This window comes from Lutjanus erythropterus, chromosome 16, assembly GCF_056507025.1.
Source record: "Lutjanus erythropterus isolate fLutEry1 chromosome 16, fLutEry1.hap2, whole genome shotgun sequence".
In the NCBI taxonomy this organism is placed as follows: Eukaryota; Metazoa; Chordata; class Actinopteri; order Lutjaniformes; family Lutjanidae; genus Lutjanus; species Lutjanus erythropterus.
The window spans coordinates 19,055,245-19,079,564 of record NC_139332.1 but is presented as its reverse complement, the minus strand read 5'-3'; the positions used below and the strand labels follow the sequence as shown (position 1 = coordinate 19,079,564).

The following is a 24,320-nucleotide window of genomic DNA, read 5'->3' as shown; positions in this document are numbered from 1 at the left end:
TAAGTGAAAGGAGAGCTCTGTCATTAAAATGACTACAAAGAAATGGTAACAGCTGTTAGCTTGTTAACATTAGTATCATTAGCATTCCAGGCACTAATTTGCTACTTTCAGCATCCATGATGCTATCTTGAATGTTGTTGTTGTTTCCTGGGGACTTTTAAAATGCAGATACCCGACTGAAACAAGTCACCCAATGACAGACTAATACCTGCAGAGTGCATCCGGTGAGTCAGACTAGGGTCAAACAAACAAAAAGGTTTCACCCAGGAGGGTGGGGTTTTATATGTCAAGAACATTATAATTCACTTACGTCTCATAACCTACCTAACAAACATAAAGTATGATTTTTTTTCCGTTCTAACCAAGTAACCTAGTTTTGTTGCCTAACCCTAACCAAGGGGCAACCGTTTCACAATGTTAACCATGCCTTAAAATAACTTTCTGGCATATAGACGCTAAAATATATCTTGTGCATGTATGACAGGGTTGTGACAAAGACATCTATATTTCATGACCTGGGATGCAAACTCGTTGGAGGCTGTCATTTTATTTCTCTCTATTGCCATGGCAGCACCGCAATGTTTGATCTCTGTTTGGTCTGAACGCCGTCAGCAAACATGATGCACCGCTGACCAGCGGATTGCATGGACCTGAGACACACAGACACATTGACACACACATACGTGCACACACACACACACACACACACACACACACACACACACACACACACACACACACACACACACACAGATGGAGTCTGGACAGAGACTTGCTTTACATCTTTCACCAGCCGACTGTCAAAACCAACAGAGGCAAGAAGATCTTAAGATGTTTCACCTCTCTTTCTCAAGTTTCCCGGCATACCACTCTCTCATGTGGTCTAACCATCATCATCATCATCATCATCATCATCATCATCATCATCATCATCATCATCATCCTTTTTTCCTTTGATGCTGGTTTGACAGAAGCCTGGTCGTTTGTCTGGGACTACCGGCCCAAATCTGCTGCAATGACCTTCAGAGCTCTTGTCATGTTGTAACAAGTGGAAAACAGTTTTTTCATCAACACAATACTAAAAAAAACCCAGAAAAGATGCAGAATCAAGAACAATAAACAAGCAGTCAGTGAAATAAAAAATAACAGCAAGGTAACATTTACCACAATGTCCAAGAGCTTTGGAGGTTGAAGTCTCAGTTCATATATTCAGAAAGGCAGATGTGCCTTCATGTGGTTTTCCTACATGATAATTTCCTTTTCAGTTCCTGGAGATGAGTCCAGTCCAGACACAGCCCCACCACCTGTCCAGCTAGATGTCAGAGTGTTGAAAATAATGGACAGGTATAACAAAAATGGGTAAAATTTCTTAAAATTAATGAGTGATGAGATCTTACCATCTTGTGTCAGTCAGGTTTCAGTTCTTAGAGTTTAACAAAATCTTCTGCAATACATGGGCAATGGATTGCTCTTCAAATTTGTTCATGCCTACCCAAAATCTTCAATTTTGCAGTGTTTTCTAGCAAGACACAGGGCTGTGATTTCCTCTCAAATTCATCTGAATCTTTCCGTCCCTCCTAAATGTCTCTGTCCTCTGTCACTCTTACACTTTTTGCTGCATCTCTATCTGTTGACCCTGTCTGGTTTGACTTTGGCCCTTCCCATTCATCTCGTACATCGAGCTCTTCTGCTGTTGCCGTCGGTAACACCACAGTCCGACAATAACGGCCGCAAGGGCCAGGCACACCACCACGATTATGGCTGCCACCATGGGGCCTCGGCTGGACGAGCTCGGAGGAGGGCAGTCCTCACCTGTGCAGATTGTCTCCCCCATCTCTCCCTCCATCTCACCCCTCTCACCAGTCTCACCAGGCAGGTATTGCACGGTGTGCTCCTCCATTAGGATGTCACCATCGTGCACTGGGACGTTATCGAGGAAGGGGTGCTCGGTGAGATCACTCACCCAGGAGTGGGTGGGAGCTGCTTGTTGTGTGTCATAGTCCAGGGTGTCGGAGTATGAGGGGGAGTCTGAGGGAGCAGCGGTGGGGATGAAATCAGGCCACATCCCCTCCACCCGACCTTGATCTAAGACAGGCTCTGTGGTCAGAGACTCTGGCACCTCCGGTGAGCTGGTGTAAGTGCCGGGCCTACGAAGTTCCACCTCATTGGGTCTGTCTGTTGTCCTGACAACTGTCCCTCTTTCTCTGTCCTCCAGGCTTGCCCTGTCTGTTGTGGAGTCACCATTTTCCGTGTCCTCTAGAACAACAGGGTAGCCGTCCAGCCAGGTGTCATCTGTGGTCACCTTTCCTCCTTCTACTGTCTGAGTGATGTTCTGATGTTCATCTGTTGGTATGGAAAAGATGACACGCTGATGACTGTCATCATCTTCATGGCTATCGTGATCATCATAAATGTCATGGTCGTCGTGTTCGTGGTCACCATGATCATCGTGGTCATCATGGTCATCATGATCATTGTGATCATCGTGGTCATCGTGGTCATCGCGGTCATTGTGGTCATCGTGGTCATCGTGGTCATCATGATCATTGTGATTGGTGTAGTGGCCATTATCATCCTTGCCATCATCATGGTCATCATGGTCATCATGGTCATCATGGTCATCATGGTCTGGATGTTCCTTAGAGCCGTCAGGATGTTCTTGATCATCATCACCATGATCATCAGTCACATCTTCATGATCTTCATAGCTTTCATGTTCATCATAAGTATCGTCTCGATCGTCATACTCCTGGCTACCATAGCGAATGCGATCACGATCACGGTCCTCTTCGTGTTCACCCATGTCATAATGGTCATCATGATCATCATGATCCCGTCTGTCCAGATCATCATGCCGAGCTGGAATGTAATGCTTCACATGATGATCATGGTCATCTTCATCCTGGTGACTGTCATGGTCATCTTGGTCATCATGGTGGCTGTCGTCATGGGCATCCCTGTCATCATCATGGTGGCTATCATCATGATCATCCTGGTCATCAGTATCGTGATCATTGTAGCCATCTGGTTCAGGATCATGAGTGTCAACATCAACAGGATGCTGGTGGTGGTGCTTTTTTTGGCTCTCGTGCTCTTTGCTCTCCTCTGATTGGGCGCCTGAAGCCCTCTGTGTCGTCTGTGTGGCTGGATTGGTGGAGATGGCACGTCCCTCATCTTGGAAGGCCTCAGAGGGGAACCAGAAGAGGTGCTTCTGGGATAGTAGAGAGACAGGTGCATCGGTGGCTGCAGCCCGTTCCTCCTCTTTTTCTCCTCCTCCAAATTTTCTACTGATCACCTCTCCTTCCACATCATGCCCTCCATGTTGGTCTTGATGCTCCTCCTCCACTCCAACATCAAAACTCGTCTCTTGCTGCTCTTGATTTATTTTCCCCTCTGGGTAAGCAGCTCCATGCACCTCCTCATACACCTCACCATGAGCCTCCTCTGGTCTTTCACTGGTGTGTTCTGCCTCTCCATAGGAGTCTGGGAACTTGTCCTCATAGTCGACATGACTTTCAGTCTCATCTGCAGAAACACAAGAGGGACACATTCACATCATACAGTTAAACTAAAAAACTTAAAGAGCCATTTGAAACATCATAGACAACTATTAGATTCTGGCAATGTAGTGGGCATAAATGCTATTTCCTATGATGTGATAATAATAAATTATAGTTCAGTGTGGACATAATCAAGAGTAGTGGTTCCCAAACATTTTGGACCATTTAGAGAACAGACATTTTGAGAAATATGCTTATCTGCTTTCTTTCCAATAGTCGGATAAGAAGACTGATGCCACTCTTGTATCTACCTGATCAATATGAAACTACAGCAAGTTAACTTGGCTGAGCATAAAGACTGAAAACATTATGACACAGCTAGCTGTGTCAAAAGGTAAAAAGGAAGACTTCAGGAAGTAACTTCAACCAGCCGATAGTTGTGACTAGAAGGGAATCCTAGATTTGTGGTTTACATGTTTCTTCAAAATGCATGTTGTGCAAATTAATTATATTTTATAATGTTAGGTTTAGGGACAGATAACATTTGGTTAGGTAAAGATCATGGTCTGGATTAAAATGATCACTCATGCAACATCTTGCACAGGTCTGGGGTTCCCTTCTAGGCACGATCCCAGCCAAGAAATAATCCGTCACCAAACCAGGCTAGCAGTTTCTCCCTATTTCCAGTCTTGATGCTAAGCTAGGCTAACTGACTGCTGGCTCCAGTGAGAGAGGTATCAATCTTGTGGCTAGGGTTGGATATCATTTTTAATATTACAGTACTAGTACCCTTAAAATAATAGCTATACCAATAGAGTACTTCATCCGATACCCATCATTTGAGTGTAAGCATACTTGAAATAATGTGAGTAACCCATACAAATAGTTATGTTTTTCTAGATCTGGGTACAAAAAGGATCACATGCAGCTATCATTTGACTGAAGAAGTTTTGATACTACTTGGTACTGGGTTATTCTGGTCGATACAAATGATACATATAAGGAATTGAGTACTGGTACCCTACCTTGCTACTGAGGGACAATTCTGGAACTTCTGCTGCAGTGTACAAACATGACTATGACTCTGTTACCTAACCATGGACACAGGCCTGGCATTCTGCCTTCACAGACAACTCTTGCCCCCTTCTCCCTCTGCTATGAACTGGGCCACATTATGGCATGTCACACTGAGGTGTCAGAGCAGCCATTTTCATCCCAACTCACAACTGAGAGTCTGTTTTCCAGAGGCCAGGAATCAAGCATGGGTCACCTCACAACAATGGAAGCAAACAAGCAAGAAGTGAGGAGGTTGACCCCTGAGCGGTCTACAGTCTGGGGCAAAGATCAAAGCGAAGAAAAGGCCGAGCAAAAGGGGGGCTTTCTCTTTCTCCTTCTGCTTCTTTACATTGGTGTCCCACTCCCCAGCGTTAACAGTTTAAACACCTTCTTACCTTTGACACATATCTCCACCAGTCCGTACCACTCTCCACAGCTGTCACACAGCAGGCTGAAGGCCCCGTGTCCGCTGGGCATCACATAACCTGGCACACACGTGTACAGCAGCTCATCTCCCATCTCATACCCAGAGTGCTCCTGCAGACGGGCATTAGGGAAGGATGGAGGGTCACCACATGGCACACCTGTCAACAACAACAACAGAGAAAAGACAGCTTAAAAAAACACATTCAACATAGAAAGTGGCTTGTTATAGTTGGAAAAACTCCACTTAAAATCATATTTAAAAAACCAAAGTGGAATAAACATGTTTTGAATCGTTAAAGTATTCCGTAAAGATGATACAATTCCTTTTCAAAATTTCACAGTGCGTTTAATGAAACATGACTCATTGTTATTATCCAGCTTTACAGCATCATTATCCCATTTGTAAACAGAAAAAGATAAGAATGTCTCACAGGGCAGGAGGCGACAGGGTTTGAGGAAAAAGTGGAAGTAATTTTGGCAAACACAACCACTAACAATGCCACTGGGATGAGATAAAGGCTATGCATTGTTTTGACTTTGGTCTAATTTTTTACGGTAATTATACCAAGGCGACACGTCGATTGACTAGAAATGCTAGTTTTCGGTTATCTTACTCATTTTCTGAAAATAAAGACCTTTGAATAATACATTCAGTTGTGCAGAAGCTGAGAACAGCCTCGCTCAAGATCACAAGTCAATTATCTTGTTATCTTGAGAAAACAAAAGGCCAATTTCATGAAATAATGGGATAATCACAAGAGAAAACAACCTTTGCTTGCGTCTGTGAAGTTGCAGCCGGGTTAGTCTTCTCTTGAAATGATGAGGACTGATCTGAATGTCTAACAGAAAAACACAGCTTGTTTTAGCTTGTTTAGCACAAGCTAAAACTGCTTGTGCCAGAACTTGAAGTTAAGTACGATCTGATACGTTGATCAATAATAGATACTTCTTGATCTGACACTTTCAGCTTTAATCAGTTGCTACATCTGTCAGGATGCTGTCTATGCTCGCTGATATGGCACTCCTGTTCGCTGGTAAACATAACAGAAATACCAGAAAACAACTCTGAAAATGACCAGTGTTTTTGTAGGTTTTTGTAAATCTTGTGATAAATTTTCCTTCCCTCTACACACCCAGTGGTATCAGTTCAATGGCTGATTTGAATCTTGTTTGACCTATAGGGATCCTCTTGCTTTGTTCTGATACCCGTATTACCCATGTATTAGCTATAAAGTGCTCAAAAATATTTAGATATTTGGAAGTGGGCAAACTCCAGAGATCCTGTGATATAGTTGAAAGCTCCAGACCAGTTACTAAATGGACTTGGCTGTACAACTGTTGTGCAATTAATAAAAGCAGCATTAAACTGCAGCAGCATTTGAAACTGATATCTATAGAATACAAAAACATATTAAAATGATCATTAAATTATAGTATGTTTTTGAAAAATGTTGAAATGTAAAATAAACAGCGCTTACACAAAACAGAAACGGAATTAAAAATGAAAAATTGAGTTGTAAAATATTTCAATCAACAGAATTGACTTAATTTACTGTAAAGTACTTTTCAAATCACATGTATTGTATGTTGCCCTGAAAATGGGGCTAGAATGGCATCTTAAACCTCCAATACCTCCCATCATAACCACAGCTCCATAACCATAACTGTAGCCGCAACTACAGAAGCCCTGCGAAGCAAACGGGGAGAGAAAAATCTGTGAACTGTTAAAAAGTAGTTCACAGATTTTTTGTCTCATCTAAATAGTTTCTCTACAGTTTTCCTGACTTCTGAACAGGTGTAAAAAATGTTGCCAGTATAATCTTTCTAAGTTGCTTTTTTAAAATTTCATCTGTGAAACGGTACATAACCCTGCCTGTGAAACTGTGTCACTGCTTCAGATGGATGTGTACTGTTCATTTGCCCCACAGCAGGGTGTTTGTTCCAGTCTAGGGGAGTGTAGTATATGAACATGCACAGTAGCTCTACTGTTTCTGCTGAGGGACTAGAGATCTCTTCTGAGTAGTGTCCAGTAATAGTCTGATCCAAAACCAACCAGCGACCGACCCCCCTCCCCTCAGATCCATGCCAGTGGAATAGGTGTGTGGAATTTAGCTTCAGCTCCGTCGGCACTTCCATGCTTTCATGAATCACATTATATCAACGTGTACACATCACACACCCAGAAGGAAGAACGACTGGTATATACAGACAGATATGAGTAAAAACATAGAAGCACAGACACACACAGGACGGAGGATGTTGAAAGTGTAGATGGAGCGAACACAGCCTCTTTCACACCTCAGCAAATGTCTCAGGAAAGAAAAGTACACACAAATACACACAAAGCTCATCCATTCACATCCTGATCACAACTCACACTGTTATATATGTATTTATAAATCATGAGAGCATATATCTGTGTTTGTGTGTTTACTGACCTTTGTCTTTGATACAGAAGGCGTTCAGGTGTGCAGCGTCCTCTGTGGCATTTTCTGTTCTCACATCCACTGCTTTCAGTGCACTGCCCACAACGTTACACACCGTGGTCCTACAAATCAATCAATAAATAAATAAATAGATCAATATATCAAATCATGTTGGAGAACTTTACACTCACATACACACAAACACACTCATTAATTACAGTGACACTGTGAGCTAATGGCCTACAGCAAAACATCTAAGCACCCCTGTGGGACTCTAGGATTGAGGGTGGTCATAATTAAACCCAGTGTGTTTACTTTTAACACACTCTCACACTCTAACACTACACAGACACTGAAATATAGTCCCTTAAGTGCAAATATTGCACTTGAGGCATCACACGAAGAGGTGGAAAGTAAGTACATTTAATATTGTGCTCCACTACAGGCTGCTCTGCCTTCAGCTCAGGCAAACCAACCACTGCTGGTTGACATAAAATTGATCATTACTGCACACTTATTAATTATTACATGTCAGGTCATATAACCACGTTTCCTACAGTGGCAAGTTTATTAGACAGTTATAACTGACAACGCGATCAGTTGTTAGACCAACTTTATGAATAGTTTCATCCTGCTGAGAATATTTTTACAGTCAGAAAACAACTGCCTCTCACCGCAAAAAGTGTGCTCTGTCTGATCGGAGCCGTATGCTTTATTGATGATTGGATCTTCAAGCGCTTAGAAATAAGGGAATATGCCAACAGCAAATATTCTATTTCCTCACTTGGAGAAAACAAAAGTGGCGAAATGTCATTCTGGTGTGCTAAGGCAGCATTACACTTATGGTTGTGAAAGACACCAGATAAAAATTCTGGTATATTGCAGAATACTGGTATAATACTGGAATAATAATGGACTACTGGTATACTGCAGAAAGATTTAACTGACAGATTCATCAACATCATATGGACTCATTTGACAGGGTTTTGAATGTAACAGACATTAATTTATACATAAAAGTTTCACACTGTTAGTTTAAGTACAATTTTGGGGTATTATTTCCATTTTATACTACTTAATATTTCTACATTTAAGAAAAAAAATATGGACCTTTTTACTCCACTACAGTCATCTGACAACTTCAGTGACTACTTTTCAGATTAACATAAATATAAAATGAGAAGCTTTATTGTTAAAGTTGAAACCAGTGGTTCCCAGTCTTGTTGGTTGTGACCTCTTACAAAAAAATCAGTGTGTAGTTCAGTCATGTTCCAGATAGGGCTTTTCACACCGCATGTTCTTAGTCCAGGGTTATCCTCAGCCTTGGTCTAAGAGTTAACCCTGGGATAACTTAGCCTCCTTTTATACACACATTGTTAACCCAGTGTTAAACAAAGCTCAGGGCTATATGATGGACCAGGAAGCTCTAGGCTGAAATCAGGGATAGACCACTTTGGACTGTGTGAGTGTGAAAGCTTTCTTAGCAAGGGACAAACAGCTCTCTTAGCCTGGACCTAAACGCAGTGTGAAAACCACTAATGAGCTGTTTGAAGTTCCACTGAAGTGACATTTCCCCATTTAAGTAATTGTTTGAGGCCCAAAGAGGTAAAATAATCCAATATTTTACAAAATCAGCAACAATTAGCGAAACGTTCATTAAGTTAATACAACTTTATATAGCAGGATTTTTTTCCTTCTTTTCTCTCTCATTAATCATCTCCTGAACCCTGAGATCTTATCTTGACCGTTTCGAGGGGGCGCAACCCACAGGTTGAGAACCACTGGACTAAAGTACCTAAATAAAACAGCATATAACGTCATTAAAACTAGCTCAGCAGCACCAGCACTGATAAAAGTGAAGTGAAATTTGTGCTGGATAATATCACACGTAAAGCCGCAGCTCTGGTTTATATACTGTTTGTATAGGGGTAGCATGACATCACACAATCTACAGATACTGTATGTCCAGGACTCACTGTTCTCTCGGTCGCCGCCTGATTTGTTGCTTATTTAAATATTATTGTAGAGCATGACATCAGAGTCCAGGGACATACTTCATGGCTCAGACATGCTGCAGTATCATCAGTTGTAGCCAGTGGCACAATATTATCACACTGTGGCACATTAAGAATAGATGTTCCCATGCAGGAGCCTTCAGTCAGAGCCAACTTCTTATAGAACAATCATAACACTGGGGCTGAGATATAATACACACTCCACTGGGACCAAATGAATAATGCCGTCAGTGCACAACGCCTACAAGCCTCAGTGGCTAAAAATGCTGAGTAAATAGTCTATTTTTGTTGCCACATTAAGGTTTATAGCATCATTAACCCATTTGTCATCCAAAAGCAGCAGATAAGGCTGACTCAAACTTCCCACGCCAATCAAATCTTGTTCCCATAGCAGCTCCCGACATCAGTCAAAGTTTGGCTGAGTTCGGGAACATCATTAAAAGTCAGACATATTACACTTTTCATTAATAACAGGTTTGACCGGTAATACTATCAATCAAGCATCATTAAATGGAAACGGTACTGATTCCAGACTTGAATGTGGGGGTGTGTGAGTCTGTGTGTGTGTGTGTGTGTGTGTGCATGTGTATGTGTGCACTTGTGTAACCAAGTTAATCAAAGCATCAGTAATTGGAAAGAATTTGACTGGCAGCGCAGCGATGCGAGTCATGCTGCATGCTTGTGCCACGTTAACTTCAGCTTATAAGGACAAAAGTCTGAGAGAGGAAGAGACGGGCAGCGAGACAGAAATTGCGAAAGAAAACACAGAGACAAAAAACCCCCATAAAGACTGTTTTCCTATTAAACTGTAACTCCTGCAGGCATCTTTGTGTGTTTAAGTGCGTGTTTGTGTGTGAGAGAGAGATTGACCTTTATCAGGCCGAGGGAACACTTTATTCAACTGAAGAACCGTTTCTCCAAATCCTCACCTTACATGACACAACTATTACAAGGGAAAAAAAACTCAAAGGTATTTGCATGAAACTGAGTGTTCATTCACTTTGTTGGTATTACTTTGTTTGGTTACCATGGCAGCAGATCTGTGACTGACAGGTAAGAGGAAGATGTTAAGGTTGGAGAGTCACTCTGAGAAGCACGTATTATTATGCAAGAGACCTAAAAATGATGTCAGTGCAACTCCGAACTGGCACTAACACCTGAGCAGTACCTTCTGGAAAACTGTAAAAACAGCACAATTCAGACTACAGAGAAATAGATGAAAGCACATGACAGCCTCCAAAAACCCCTGAAGACATTTTAGCTCACTGGGGCTGAACAATTGATCAAAATGTTATCAAAATTGAAATATGACCATGTGCAATATCCTGATAAATGTGTCACAACATAGAAATGAAGCTTTGTGGTGCTACAGAGATGTCCCAGCTACAAATCATATTGTCCAGACATGGGGGAACATGCTTGTCACATCGTCATCATTTTTCGCTGCAGCTCTGCAGGTCACTCCATCAGTCGCCAGTCAGTCAGTCAGTCCACAAAAATTCCCCGCTCCACAGTTTTCTGCCCCAGGAGGCTGAAATTTGGCACGGCAGTAAAGTGTGCGTGTGAAGGTGCGTGTTTGTGTTCATGCAAACTGGCTAAAAGGAGGAGTGGTAATCGGAGTGACCTATCACAAAAAGGCGCATAACTACCAAATGGATTCACAGACTCGCACAAGATTTTGTGCAGAGGTTGGTCGTGCACTAAAGGACAGCTGATTAACTGTTCATGCCAACAAGCAAAAAGGGGGCGTGGCTGTGGGAGTGGCCTGTAAAAAATGATGAGTATCAATATGTGCCCTAAATACTTTAGCATGTTGATTTATTTTATTTATTTATTTGCATCCCTTTCATTTTTCTAATTCAATTGAATAAGTCAAGAAGAATCAAATGTGAGAGATACCAAATCAAATGACGAAAACAAGGGAGGGAGGTGAATAAGACAGGCCATGTAGGCCGTAAATCATACTTTCCCTCACACACTGTCATAATCTCAACCATAAATAACAGTGTACACTGATACATAATTAAATAAACACTACAACAGCACCTGCTATTGTGACACTATCTTTACACACCCAGTGTTTCATGTAATATAATTCATTACTGGTTCTTTTCCTCATACACTGGTGTATGATCTTGGATTGTATCAAATTTTATTAAAAAATATATAGAGATTCAATGATTGATCACCAGTTTTTTTTTAAATATAGCAAACATAGCATAAATAATCTCTTCCACAATCATTTAGAATTATTATCACTGTTCTGCTGAGTGGACGGTACAGGACGGGACACTGGCCAACACCTACAGGAGATCTACTCCTCTACAGCATCAGCCTTACAGGGAGCAGGCAGGAGGGAATAAAAGATGTCCTGAATACATGAAGGAAAAATTCAAAAGAAGAAGAAACAATGGGGATGAAGTGTCGGCAATGTAGTGCAGGATGTGCCTTCTTTTACATTAACTTCCATTTTCTTCACCAACGCAGCAGAGGGATAAGGCGAGATGGAAAAGGTCTGAGGGGGGGTTGGAGGTGAACTGAGACAGACAGAGTCATAGATGGGTGATATATTGTCAGACATGGTAAGTGGGTGTGAAAGAAAGAGAGCAGTGAGTGTGTCAGCTCTTTCACTGTACGGGCAGTCGTCATTCTCAGGGCAGCCACCATTTCGTGGGAGGTTTTTGAACATTAATGCCTTTTTCTTCAACTAATAGAAGAATTTCTGTTCATAAGCCCTTTTTTAAAATAATAAAAGCACTTCTACTTTAAGACTCACTGAGCTGTTATCTAACTAAGGTTTGTGCAAATTAGATGTGGCCCCGACCATGGCTCTGAAATATCAGCAATCTAATTGCATTGTGTATTGAAAAATCCATGAAGCTGTCCATGGGGCTGAAGTAGAAAACAGATCTGTAATTGTGCCTATTTCTCTCAGTGCCACCCTTTTGCCAGTTTGGCTCAGATCTAATCTATAAATTAGTAAACTATGGCTTTTGAGGGGATATTAAACAATATAGAACCTAAAGGGTTGTTCATGTGTTGGTTTGCTAGTGGTAGATTAAAAGAGCCAGTCTTCTCATCACTAGGGTGTGATGAAGCCACGCCCCATGTTAAAAATTAACAAATCACCTGCTGCTTGCACGTGTCCTTCTTGTACTTTATACAAAATGATGATCAGTTAATAAAGAAAGTAACTGTCAGTTTGTCAGGTTCTTCATGGCAGTATTTCAGCTCAACAGGGGTCTTAAACTGGCAGCCCTCACTCCCCCTAAAACATGATGTCCAAAATATAATATAACATTTTTTTCTAGTTGTTTCATTTCAAAATTCATTCAAATCTGCACTTGACAAAAGAACAGACAAAACTGACAATTCTCTGCTTGCCATTTTCATCAGGGGTATTAAAGAGTCATCTGAAGTTATATAAGAGTTGCTGGTGTTTTGTAGATGTATAGAAACTGCTTTTTCTTAAGTGTGATGAAAATATGTTGGTAATGGAATTTTTTTTTTAAAAAGTAAATTTTCAAAAGTATTAAGCTTTCTTGTAGTCCTTGAATGCTGAATTTGCCTTCCTATGAGATGACAATACCAGCAGAGGCCCGTAGCCAATTTCAATTTTATAACCCTTCCCTACACACTTTAAATCACCTTGTATTTAAAACCACGTGGACCAGGATGACAGGAATACTTTCTGTCTATCCTCTGCCATTACTACTAAGGACACAAGTTGTCAATCAAACACCTGACTGTAGCAGTGTACCCACCTTCCTCAGCTCTGTCTCTCAGCCTGTCTGTCTCCCTGTGTCTGTCTTTGGATGCTGAGAGCTGTGTCATGATGTTACCGTGGAGATGAGAGGTGTAAATGGAGGCAGTTGTCGACATGACACCCCGGCTCAGAATTCCCTCGTCCTCCAGGAAGGAACAGAGGAGTCTTTCTCCCTCTCTTCCTCTCTCTTTTTTCTCTTTCCCCCCTGAAATGTGTCACTCTCTTCTTCTATCTTCCCACCCTCTCTCTATAACTGCCGCTGATGCCTTCACTTCCTTTCTCTTTCATCCGTTCCTGCCACCACCGTCACACACACAGACCCGCACTCACCGAAATGACCTTTGACATCTTTAGAAATCTCAAGTCTCCCTGCATGTGCCTTTAAACAATGAAGACCCTCAGGCACACATACACAATCACACACACACATACACTTCTTTTCTTACCCCACTGCACCTCCGTAGAGCCACCCACGGGTGCACTGGGAGAAGAAGCACTCCACCACAGCGTGACGGAGCTCCGCCGATGATGCCAAGCGGGCATGTTGTGAGGCACACGAACGCTCAGCGTCTCTGAAGCCCTGCAGGCCAGAGGAGTTCCTCAGGTCCAACACAAACACTCGACCTGAGAGGAGAAAGAGCAGGGCGTTAGAGGGAAACCTCTGAAGCTTCTTATCACCTCTTATAAACCTCTTATAATGCACAATATTCACTAGTTGTTGGAGCCTAAATGCAGTTGATTGAGGTTTGACTCATTAGTATGCAATAATTTTATTTTGTGTATTAAAAAATGGTAATTTTCAGAAAACAAATTAAAAAAGGGAGACCCTGCATTTCTTATCTAGTTGTTATGCCAAATAACATTATATCCTCTTTCTACATTACAATATTCTCATTTTGTGAATGCTCAGTAAACAAGTTGGTAGGTGGCTTTTGAGATATTTGATGGTACACTGATCTTCTCTGTCTTACGTGAAGACAAAAGACAGAGCCATTTGTTCACAAAAGACAATCACCTGCAATTAGCTGAAGATGACTGACAAAGGAGAAAAGGGGAGGGTTAAAGGGCCTGTTATTGATCTTATATTATATATTGAACTATATTAGATTATATTTGTGCTTAAATATCCTCAGCTCATATGCCAGGTTTTTGAGCACTACCCATTTTTGTTAAATGGGTTTTGAGTATCCAGTGAAATGTTTTTTGAAAAACCATACAGTTATTGCTAGACTTGTCAAGATACTTCAGTGTAATACTAGTATTATTTAAAAAAACAACAACAACAATACAATACCTCTATTGATATCACAGCAAAAAAGTCCTACACACACAAAAGATCTATATTTTTTTTATATATTTTTTTTAATTACCTGCTAAGATATCCTTGATATTAGATTATAACTTTTCTTTGTTTTGATATCGGCATTATATATCAGTCATCAACTTTCCTGCTCTCTAAATAGTGGCATCAGCATCAGTCATTAAAAGCCCATATCGGTTGACCACTACTACTAACAACTGACTCCAAAATGTGAAACTGTGACAGTAAAGCAGAGACTTATACCAAAATCTACATCCTTATACATAAGAAGAGTTTCATAAGAGTACAAATTATCAATTAATCAAGACACTCCTTGTTCCCCCCAAAATGGCACAATATATTGAAAATAACTTAAGTAAACTGAGCTAAGTAACTGGCACATGCTATATGCATGTCAGTGGCCGCCTCCTGTGATGGTTGATTACCACACTGTCCCCTTCATTAACACCTCATTGTCACGTCATTAGCTCGTGTTCAGAAACACTAGAAAAATATGCTCTGATAATCTAATCCAATCTAATCTAATCTTATCTAATCTAATCTAATCTAATCTAATATTTGGGTCAATTAAAGCTTGGAGTAAAGATGACTGCGCGCATAACCGCATGCCTATATTAGGCATCTTTTTAAGTGTTGGGTAAAATATTTATTGTTGAGAGAAAAAAAACACCTATAGTCTCAGAGGGAATTATGATCTCTTTGGCGATTAATATGAAACGTGCGAGACTGAATAAGCAGGTGCCAAATATTACGGTAACTGTTGGTGCATCACCAAACCGTAACTATCATTAGAGAAACTCATTTGATATTCAATAAAAGCTCAAAAGATATGCTTGAGAATAAATCACGACTTTATAATGAGGTCTATAATTTTGTTGTCACATATCGCATCTTTTATCATTTTATAATATCTAAAAAATATTAACTTACCGTCTGCATTTACAACAGAAGTCAGCACAAGACAAAGCAGGCATCCAAAGAGCAGTGATACAGTTTGGTTACAACGATCCAGCATCTTCTTGCGCCCTCGGCTTTGAGGCTAAATCTCACTTTTTTTGTTGGAAAAAGTGTCCAAAAAAACTTCCAAACGTCTCTGCGTTCACAGTCTTGCGGGTCAGTCAGAGTGATGTTGGAGCACACACTCCCGCTGTGTCCCTGCTGGTGGACAGACGGACAGACAGACAGAGGTGGACTGAGCAGGAGGAAGGTAAAAGCTTGTTGACAGTGGTGATAGCGGAAAGAAAACGGTCGGAGCGGCTCAGGGGCGAGCTGGGCGCAGTTTATCTCCAAATAGTCGCCCTCGCAAGCAGCTGGAGCACCGGTGTGAAAACTGGCGTGTCAGTGTAAGTAAACACGTCACGGCTCAAACTCTTGAGCGTGGACAGATATACTGTCGGACTGCTCCTTTACAGAGAGAGACAGAGAGGAGGAACAGTGGGGAAGAGCTGTGACAAAAGTACAGGTGGGACGGTAGCACCATGGACGTTTTCTCTTGTAAAGTGGAGTCCACATGTCCTACACCTCGTCATTTAGTTGACAGATGAAAATCAGCCACTTTCCCACAGTTACAGTAGAAAAACTGATTTTAGTTATAAAGCAAAATACAAGCATTTTCTGTTTAGTTAATGTTTACTTCCCAGAGACAGTAAATGTATATCATTGATTAGATCAGAGGTCACCAATCTGCCGTTATAGAGCCACATGCATCTCTTTTGCCCCTCTCCAGTGGCTCCCTGTTTACCTTGCGAGCCATCTGGATTTGCGAGATCCTTTTCCAAAAGGTTTCTGTGGACGGCTTCCCAGATGGTTCTGGCTTGTCAGGTTAGCTCATGTATCATTGTTGTAGGTCTTAAGTGATTCTTAACCTTCTCCACTTGTAAAAATGTGCAGCCTATACACCAAATTGTAAAAAATGTTTTATTATTTTGTCGACTAAAATATGACTTAAGTATGTGTATATCTGCCCTTTCCTGTCATATCTTCAGCTGTCCAATGAAATTCTTCTGGTTCTTTTGATAGTAAAGATTGCAGACCTCTGTGTTAGACATATCCATAGGCACTGGCAGACTCAAGGGGCGATTGCCCCTCTAATATCCCCATGTTCCAAAAAATACAGCAAAATTGCCCTGTTAGTTGGACCTATGGTAGATAAAACACGATAAATGCCCTCTAGAGTGAACCAGTGTCCCACACAACATGATAAAGTTCCCTCTAATATGGTCCAATGTCCAGCAGAAAGTGCCCCCTAGGGTGCCCTTCCAGGTGCCCCACTGCATACAGCTGGTGCCCTTTTTATGTTATTTTGCGTCTGCTGTTAATATAGTCTGAGTCTGCCACTGTCCATAGGCTGAAGGTTTTGAATTATCAAGGTTGTCTATCTTTGGTGCTGGCCAGGATAAAGTTGTTATTAAAGGTACATTTCTTTGGTCATTATATTTGAAGGAATTCCCCAGGGTGAGGTTGAGGAAGACAATCAGACGTCTCACCAGTCCAGATGCATTGGACAAATTCAATACAACTGCAACAGTTAATATGATAAATTTATTTGTGAGCAAGAGCAACAGAACTGATGGGCGTTATAGGCTGGAAATATTAAGTACATATTTGTTTTGTGTTTGTTTTATCCAACTATTGTTTTCGATCCATCAGAAATGGCAAAAGTAAAAATGTGTAAAGTCAATTTGTGGTCTGATTGTGTCCAACTCATTTATGCAAAATTTAAAAGAATGTTTGGTTAAGGTAGAGAAGATGTGTATTCTGTTCACAATAAAATATCATTACTCTATGTCATGTATCTCTGTGCAAAGGAAATACAAAAAGTTATATTTTTGTCCTTGCTCTCCCCTAGAACAGCTGCTGTTGAAGGGTCCTTCAGCAACAAATCGAAGCCCCACCTGCTCATTACGTGTGAGCTGGCTGAATAAAAGCCTCATTTAGATGTTAAAATATAAGAAAGTGTGTATTAAAGTCTGTTAAAGAATAACATACTGGAACTACATTGCTATTTAAAGACAACTTAAGGGACCTCAGGTTCAGCACACCCAAATGGAGCTGATACTTTGAGCATTTAAATCTTAATTAAGGTTTATCGTCCCCTCTGCTAGGTCACATTTCCCTTCTATTGGTCAGTGTGTGTGTGTGTGTGTGTGTGTGTGTGTGTGTGTGTGTGTGTGTGTGTGTGTGTGTGTGTGTGTGTGTGTGTGTGTGTGTGTGTGTGTGTGTGTGTGTCCCTTTTGGTGAGGGAGATAAAGACCACTGACCATGACACTATAGAGAGCTTTTCTGGAGCATGAAGGCATTGTTGCAGTGAATCTGCAGGTGAAGATAACCAACCCACGTATACCAGTAGGCTATATACAGGATCCACACCAGTGAACCTAAAGCAACATTATAACCTACAAAAACATTACACACAATACAATAAAAAACAAAACAAATAATAAAAGTTATCAGTGTGCACATATGTTTTTTATAGAAATAATCACTCTTGTTTTCATACACAGACAACCTCTCATTTGCACAGAAATGCATGTGCATCCCATGCAAGACAGTAGTGTTAGATTTACAGTATAACAGTTGTTTTGGCACTTTCTCATCTGCAAGTGACAAGAATAAAACATTTAAAAGCTAAAAGTTTATTGATGACCCTGGAAACAGTAATTGATGAAGTAATCTCACCACATTGTCCTTTTAGTAACTGAACGTTTATGAGGGTTTTTCAACTTTCAAACTAATGTGGTTAAGGGGTTTACAAAGGGATTTGAATAATTTACAATTGATGATCTATGATTTCATGATACCTGTTGAAGAAAACTTCAGACCTCAGACCCTGGGATATGCTAAAATCATGACATTTAAACAGCATCTTTATATGTCACACCTGACAGGTGGATGGACTATCTTGGTAAAGGAGAAATGCTCATTAACATGGATTTTAACTTATTTGTAAACTAAATTTGAGAGAAATAAATCATCTGTGTGCACAGATGTAACAAGGCGTAACAAGATGAAAACAACTAAAAGATGTAACAAGGCAAAAGGTATAACAAGACAATTACAACATAACAAGATGTAACAAGACAAAATAACATAATGGTACGTAGTTTTTAAATGTTACAAGACAAAAACTACGTAACAGTACAGACATAACAAGGCCGAACAAAACCTAACAAGATGGAAACGACCTAAAAGAAATAACAAGATGAAAACATTGTAAAAGGTGTAACATGACAAAACATTACATAAGGCTTAATGCTCTCTGTAAATAACAAAACCTGTCAATAGACAACTTTTGGTCGAAATGAGGCTGAAATTTAGTCAGAAACAACAGTCTGGCGCTGCTGTGTTGTAACATTATGACTGAAGTCCAGCACCCTCACATTCAAGCTAACATTAGCTCTCCATCAGAAACAATTACTGCTCTTTGGAAGCTCAGACATTCTCACTGCTCACTTTTTGGGTTCCTTTCCTTTCAAGGAACGATGGGGAACCAGACACTGTGAGGGATTTGTGTGTTTATTTGTTTTACAATCTGCTACACAGCAGCTTCTCTGCATTTCCTCTCATTATATGAAACCTTGAGTTCTCTCCCAGAAGGGTGCGTCGTCTTGCCAGCTTGGGCTGGTTGACATATTGCCACTCTGATGTATATGGTGAAGGTGATGGATGGCTTAAAGAAACACAGGGCTGTCACCCAGGAGACCGGGTACTACTAAAACCAAAACGCTGACATTAAGTCACTTGAAAAGGTGACATACTTTTGTGTCTAAACCCACCCAAACTGTGACTGTTTCACAGCATCTCATACAGCCACTAAAGACTACCTCGAACTTCAGTATGAGACGCAGAGGGGTGGTGACAAAAATGCCAGCATATGATGAGCTGGGATGAGAACAGGTTGATCATGTAGGGGTATAATGAGGTATGCAATGGAAATACAAATACACAAATGTGCACTTGAGTGCAGTACTTGTACATAGTGACATTCCACTTCCAGAGATTGTTTTGTCAATAATGGGACGCTTCTTTTATTCTGTGTCTCTGTTTAAACCAAAGAGAAGGAGGGGAGGAGATGAAAACACTTGGAGGAGGCAGTAGGAAAGATGACGGGTGCGATTTGGAGATAGAAAACAGTCGACAGTGAGGGACAAAAACAGAGGATATGTGCGTGTGTGTGTGTGTGTGTGTGTGTGTGTGCGTGTGCACAAAAAGGAAAACAATAGAAATGAGATTAAAAAAACAGTATAGAAATTCCTCAAGGAGTCACACCTTTATTGAGGATTCACACTTACTCATCTGCCGCCATTTCTTTCTTTCACTTCCCACCTTTTCCATTTTCATAATTCTCTGCGTTCCCTCTGGCCCAGTGGAGTCGCTCATGCTGCTGCTGCGTTGTAGCTTTAAATCCCTCTCTGATGTTTTTCCATTTCAGTCACTCTTCCCTCTGTCACATTTTTCCACCCTGCTCTCATGCACCTCTCATACTTTCACCTCCTGTTCAGAGGGGTTTCGATGAGTTTAAGGTGGGCAGGGATCCTGACTCATGCACAAGGGGCTATTTCTGGAGGGGTGAGGGTCGTAGAGCGAGGGGGGGAGCTGGAGGGGGATGGCGAGGAGGAGAGAGACAGTGATTCACACCTGCACCGTCTCAAAAAGGCTGGTGAGAATTATGTTTGCTGCAGGTGTCTGGGGCTCTGTTAGGGGACAGACGCACATCCAGATTTCACACAGGTGTGTAATCTCACAAGACCTCCAGTACACACCCATCAGACAATCTGCGCTGTGGACATAAACACACACACACACACCAACCACAAGATTGCTCTGAGTATGTGTGAGACCAGTGACTTCCCATGTGAGACATGTCCTGTCAGGATGAGGTGTAGTGCAGGTGTGTGTGGTCGACTCAGAGGAAATCACTGGTCATAGTGGTGCAGCCCAGGGACAGAGGGGAGGTATGGCTTTGTCTCCATGGCAACCGCCTCCTTAAACCATGAGGAGTCGGGGTCCAGAAAAACAGGAACAGCTTTGAAAGCCAAGAGTTGAAACTGTACGCAGGGAAAATTGGTTTTGAGAAAGATGATTGATGTGTTTGTGTGTGTGTGTGTGTGTGTGTGTAGCACTGTCCTGTGAAAACCATGTATCGCCAAAATTCACAAGCTATATGGAAAACAGCCTTGTTTTTAGCTTTGTGACAGTGCATTTTATACATAAACCAAAAGGTTTTACATGAGTTTGTTCATGTTAATGACACAGGCAACACTTAATCCTTCAGTTGAACTGAAAAATCAAAAATGACTAAATCTGGAGATACATGGTTTTCACTGGACTGTGAGGTTAGATGTGTACATAAACCTGCAAATACTATACATCTTTCTTTTAGCTACAGTCATTGGTGGACTCAGGAGGGGGGTATGGTGTCCCTATGTTTGAAAAAATGCAGATCAATTGCCCTCTTGGACACCCCTATGGTAGACAAAACATGTTAAGGTGCCCTCTGTGGCCCAGTGTCAAAGACAACATGATAAAATATCCTCAAGGGTGCCCATACAGTGAACAAAACATGGTAAACATGGTGCCCTTCCAGTTGAGAAAACATGATAAAGTTCCTGTCTAGGGTGAATGATGATGATGAAGCGCCCTCCATGGTGGCCTTCCAGTGGGGAAAACATGATAACATGCCCTCAAGAGTGCCTGTCCCATGGACAAAACGTGGTGAAGTATCCTCTAAGGTGATCCTCTCATGGACAAGGCGTGATCAGATGTCCTTTAGGGTGCCTCTCCAGTAGACAAAATGTGCTACAGTGCCATATTGGCTGCCCAACGTGCAAGAAAATTAGCTGGCCTCAATGTGCCACCAAATGGTTAAATAGTATACAAGCATAATCGCAAGTTAAAATCCAGTAATAAAATAAACAAAAACATGTTAAAACAGATATGAAAATCATCTAAATACAAATTTGTCGGAGGCAATACATACAGATATAATGACAAATGGGGCAAAATACAAATATGTCTTTAAATATATTAGATGAAGCACAGAAGGCAACTCAAATCCCTGTTATAAACATACTGCATCAACAGCTGAGATGTCCTCACTTGACACCAGTGGAGTCACTGCGATCATCAGGATACATTCAACACAGAGCTGCCAGCCACAGCAGCAGAGTCAGGATGAGAAGGGCACGGAGCTATTCAAAGAACTCAGATAATTAATTTGACTTTTGATGAGAGATTGTTAATTACCATACGACGCAATGAGACGGGGTGGCACAAGGATTGAAAATGTGCGGCACGCAGATGAAAGATGACGTTTTATCACAGGCATCATAAAATGTATGAGCTCATGCCAACACACACACACAAAGTGTTTCCTCTATACAAGTCATCTCTTTTCTATATTTATGCTGTAGAATAATCTGGTGTATATATTGACTACAGCTAGTATGTTTGCAGACAACTGAATTAAAACCCTGCTGTGCTTACTGTAACATGGTCCTACATGGCTTACCATAGAATTCAATGCAACTGGCACCAAGCAAACATATTTTTGTGTATGACAGTTCAAACTTTTAACCTGTTGTGTTTGCTCCAGTTAATGATCATGATTTGTTTTGACTTGATCCAATAACTGGAAATTATGTACAAGTGCTTTCCAAGAAACATGAGCTCAATCAGCCAGAATTAGGGCCCAAAAATTAAATTTTGGACAGGCTACACCCCTGACAACATAAATCAAACTGACCTGAAATCAGACAAACAAGTCCAGCTCAATGTGCTCTACAAAAAAAGCCTCTTGGACCATAAAAATCTGCACGATGGATTTTTTGCTAATAAACCTCTCAGATATTTGCTCATGACACAAGATGCCTCCTGTGCCATCTCCTGAACATACACAACGAATTTTGTGAAATAGTGTAAAAAGGGAACAAATAAGGAACTCTGAGTGCACAGTTATTGAGACACTGCAGGCTTGATGATGAAACAAGTTTGTGATTAGTTCGACTCCTTCTTTAAACAGAAACAAACTACCTGAAGTGAGTTTGTGAGGCCTGAAAACCACCTATTACTGTTGTGCTGCCTCTTTCTGCGGAGCACAAAAGTGTTTGAACACAGAATCCCTGCTTGCAGCTATATTTTGTTTATATCTCTGATTTTCTTCACTAAAATGAAATAAAGAAGTGATGCTATCAAGATAGCTCCATTATACATCTGTGATCTTTGCTGGAGGGACCTACAGAAAATAAGGGACAGCTACATTTCATTTTTTTTTTCCTGGCACTGTAAATAAGTCTGACCTTTCGGTTCAGATTTCCTCTCTCAACCTAATAATAACAAATCTTTCTAAATACCACATGGGACTTTTATCAGGTGTTGGAGGGCTAAAAGAAAATCTTCACAGAGGTCCTGGTAATCTTCAGTGAAGGACCAGTGGCTGGCTGGCAGGCTGTGCTGTCATGATACACACCTCCCCTGACAAGCTCCACCAATCAAATGATGATGTTGGAATGATGGTTAAGAATAAAGTTTTCCAACATAGCAAAAAAGCTGTAGTTTGCATCAGCCATGACTCCTTCACAGGTTTTAACAGAACAACAGGCATTAACGTCAGGAAAAGCACAGGTGGATATCTCTCTGTCATTTAAGTGTGCCACTAAGTCATTCCAGCGAGCCAGCAACACTGACAGCACACCTGAATTGACCAACTGGTCTACTGAAATTATTAAATTATATGAAATGCGGGCCACAGTTTATCCAGGTTTAAATGAAGAAATTGATTTCAGTCCTTTTTTGTAGTTGTTCTGATGTATATAGTCCAGTGCTGTTGCTTTAAATTGTTATTTATTGATATTATACAAATGCTATTTTCTCTCTTTTTTTCTCCTTGGCTGTTTGCATACCCATGTTTTCTTATTTTCTTCTCATTTATTCCTTTCCCCTTCTTTTTTCCTCCTTCTTCCTTCTATGCATCCAGTAGTCACACTTTGCATGTGTTACCTCTAAGCTCACCGGCTTCAGGTTCAGATGTTTGCAATCGTCTTGCGTCTATGAAAGAGTTACTCACTGAAGAAAGCTGTTTGAGCTGTTACGTTTAGGCTGTGACCCAGCTTTATTTTAACATGTAAAAGCATTGTGTATGGTTTCAGAGTATCACTATGAAATAGTCTTGGTAAGTGATAACACTCACAGTCATAGTAGACATTGACTTAATAGGAAAATAACAGGTGTTACAAATATTACAAATGTTTCATATCTATTCAAGTATAGGTGTCCCAGTCAGTGAGACAGCATGCACAATACCAGGACCCTGAAACTGCCGTAATTAAATTTATTGTTTACACCTGTCATTTTTCTTCTGTGAGACGTTAAAATTTACTTTACTTGAAATGGACTGTTTTGATTTGTTTTTTAAGTTGTTTTTTTTTTTTTTTTTTTTTTTACAATTTTGCTGTGAGATGGTGTGGAATAGAAGAGTAAAGTATGAAAGTATGTAAATAACAGAAAATGCAAATACTCAAGTGAAGTATCTCAAAGTAAAGTATTTGAGTAAATGTACTTAGTTACTTCCTACTGCTTCGTTCATTATGTTATATGACACATGTATCTATAACTGATCTTTCCCTTGTTATGACAGGCATTAGGCTGGTTGCATAAGATCGCCCTCTAGCTGTGAATGTTTAGCATGACTGTAAAGATATTTTCACTCTGGATATGTAACTCACACTCCAGTCTGTCTGCAGCACTGTCTACAAATCCTGCAATAGCAGTGATTGGACAAGCATTTAGATCCTTTACTTAAGTAAAAGCAGC

The 24,320-nt window shown here is 40.8% G+C and overlaps 1 protein-coding gene across 1 annotated transcript; it reads right to left on the bottom strand.

Moving 5' to 3' along the window:
- Nucleotides 1–921: 921 nt before the first annotated feature.
- Nucleotides 922–15,771, bottom strand: susd5 (sushi domain containing 5). Its single transcript, XM_084739016.1, has 5 exons — nt 15,441–15,771; nt 13,636–13,813; nt 7,421–7,530; nt 4,952–5,140; nt 922–3,525 (listed from the first exon to the last, which is right to left on the bottom strand). Exons 1-5 carry the CDS (start codon nt 15,523–15,525, stop codon nt 1,604–1,606), a joined length of 2,484 nt encoding a protein of 827 aa, XP_084595142.1. The 5' UTR covers nt 15,526–15,771; the 3' UTR covers nt 922–1,603.
- Nucleotides 15,772–24,320: the final 8,549 nt, after the last annotated feature.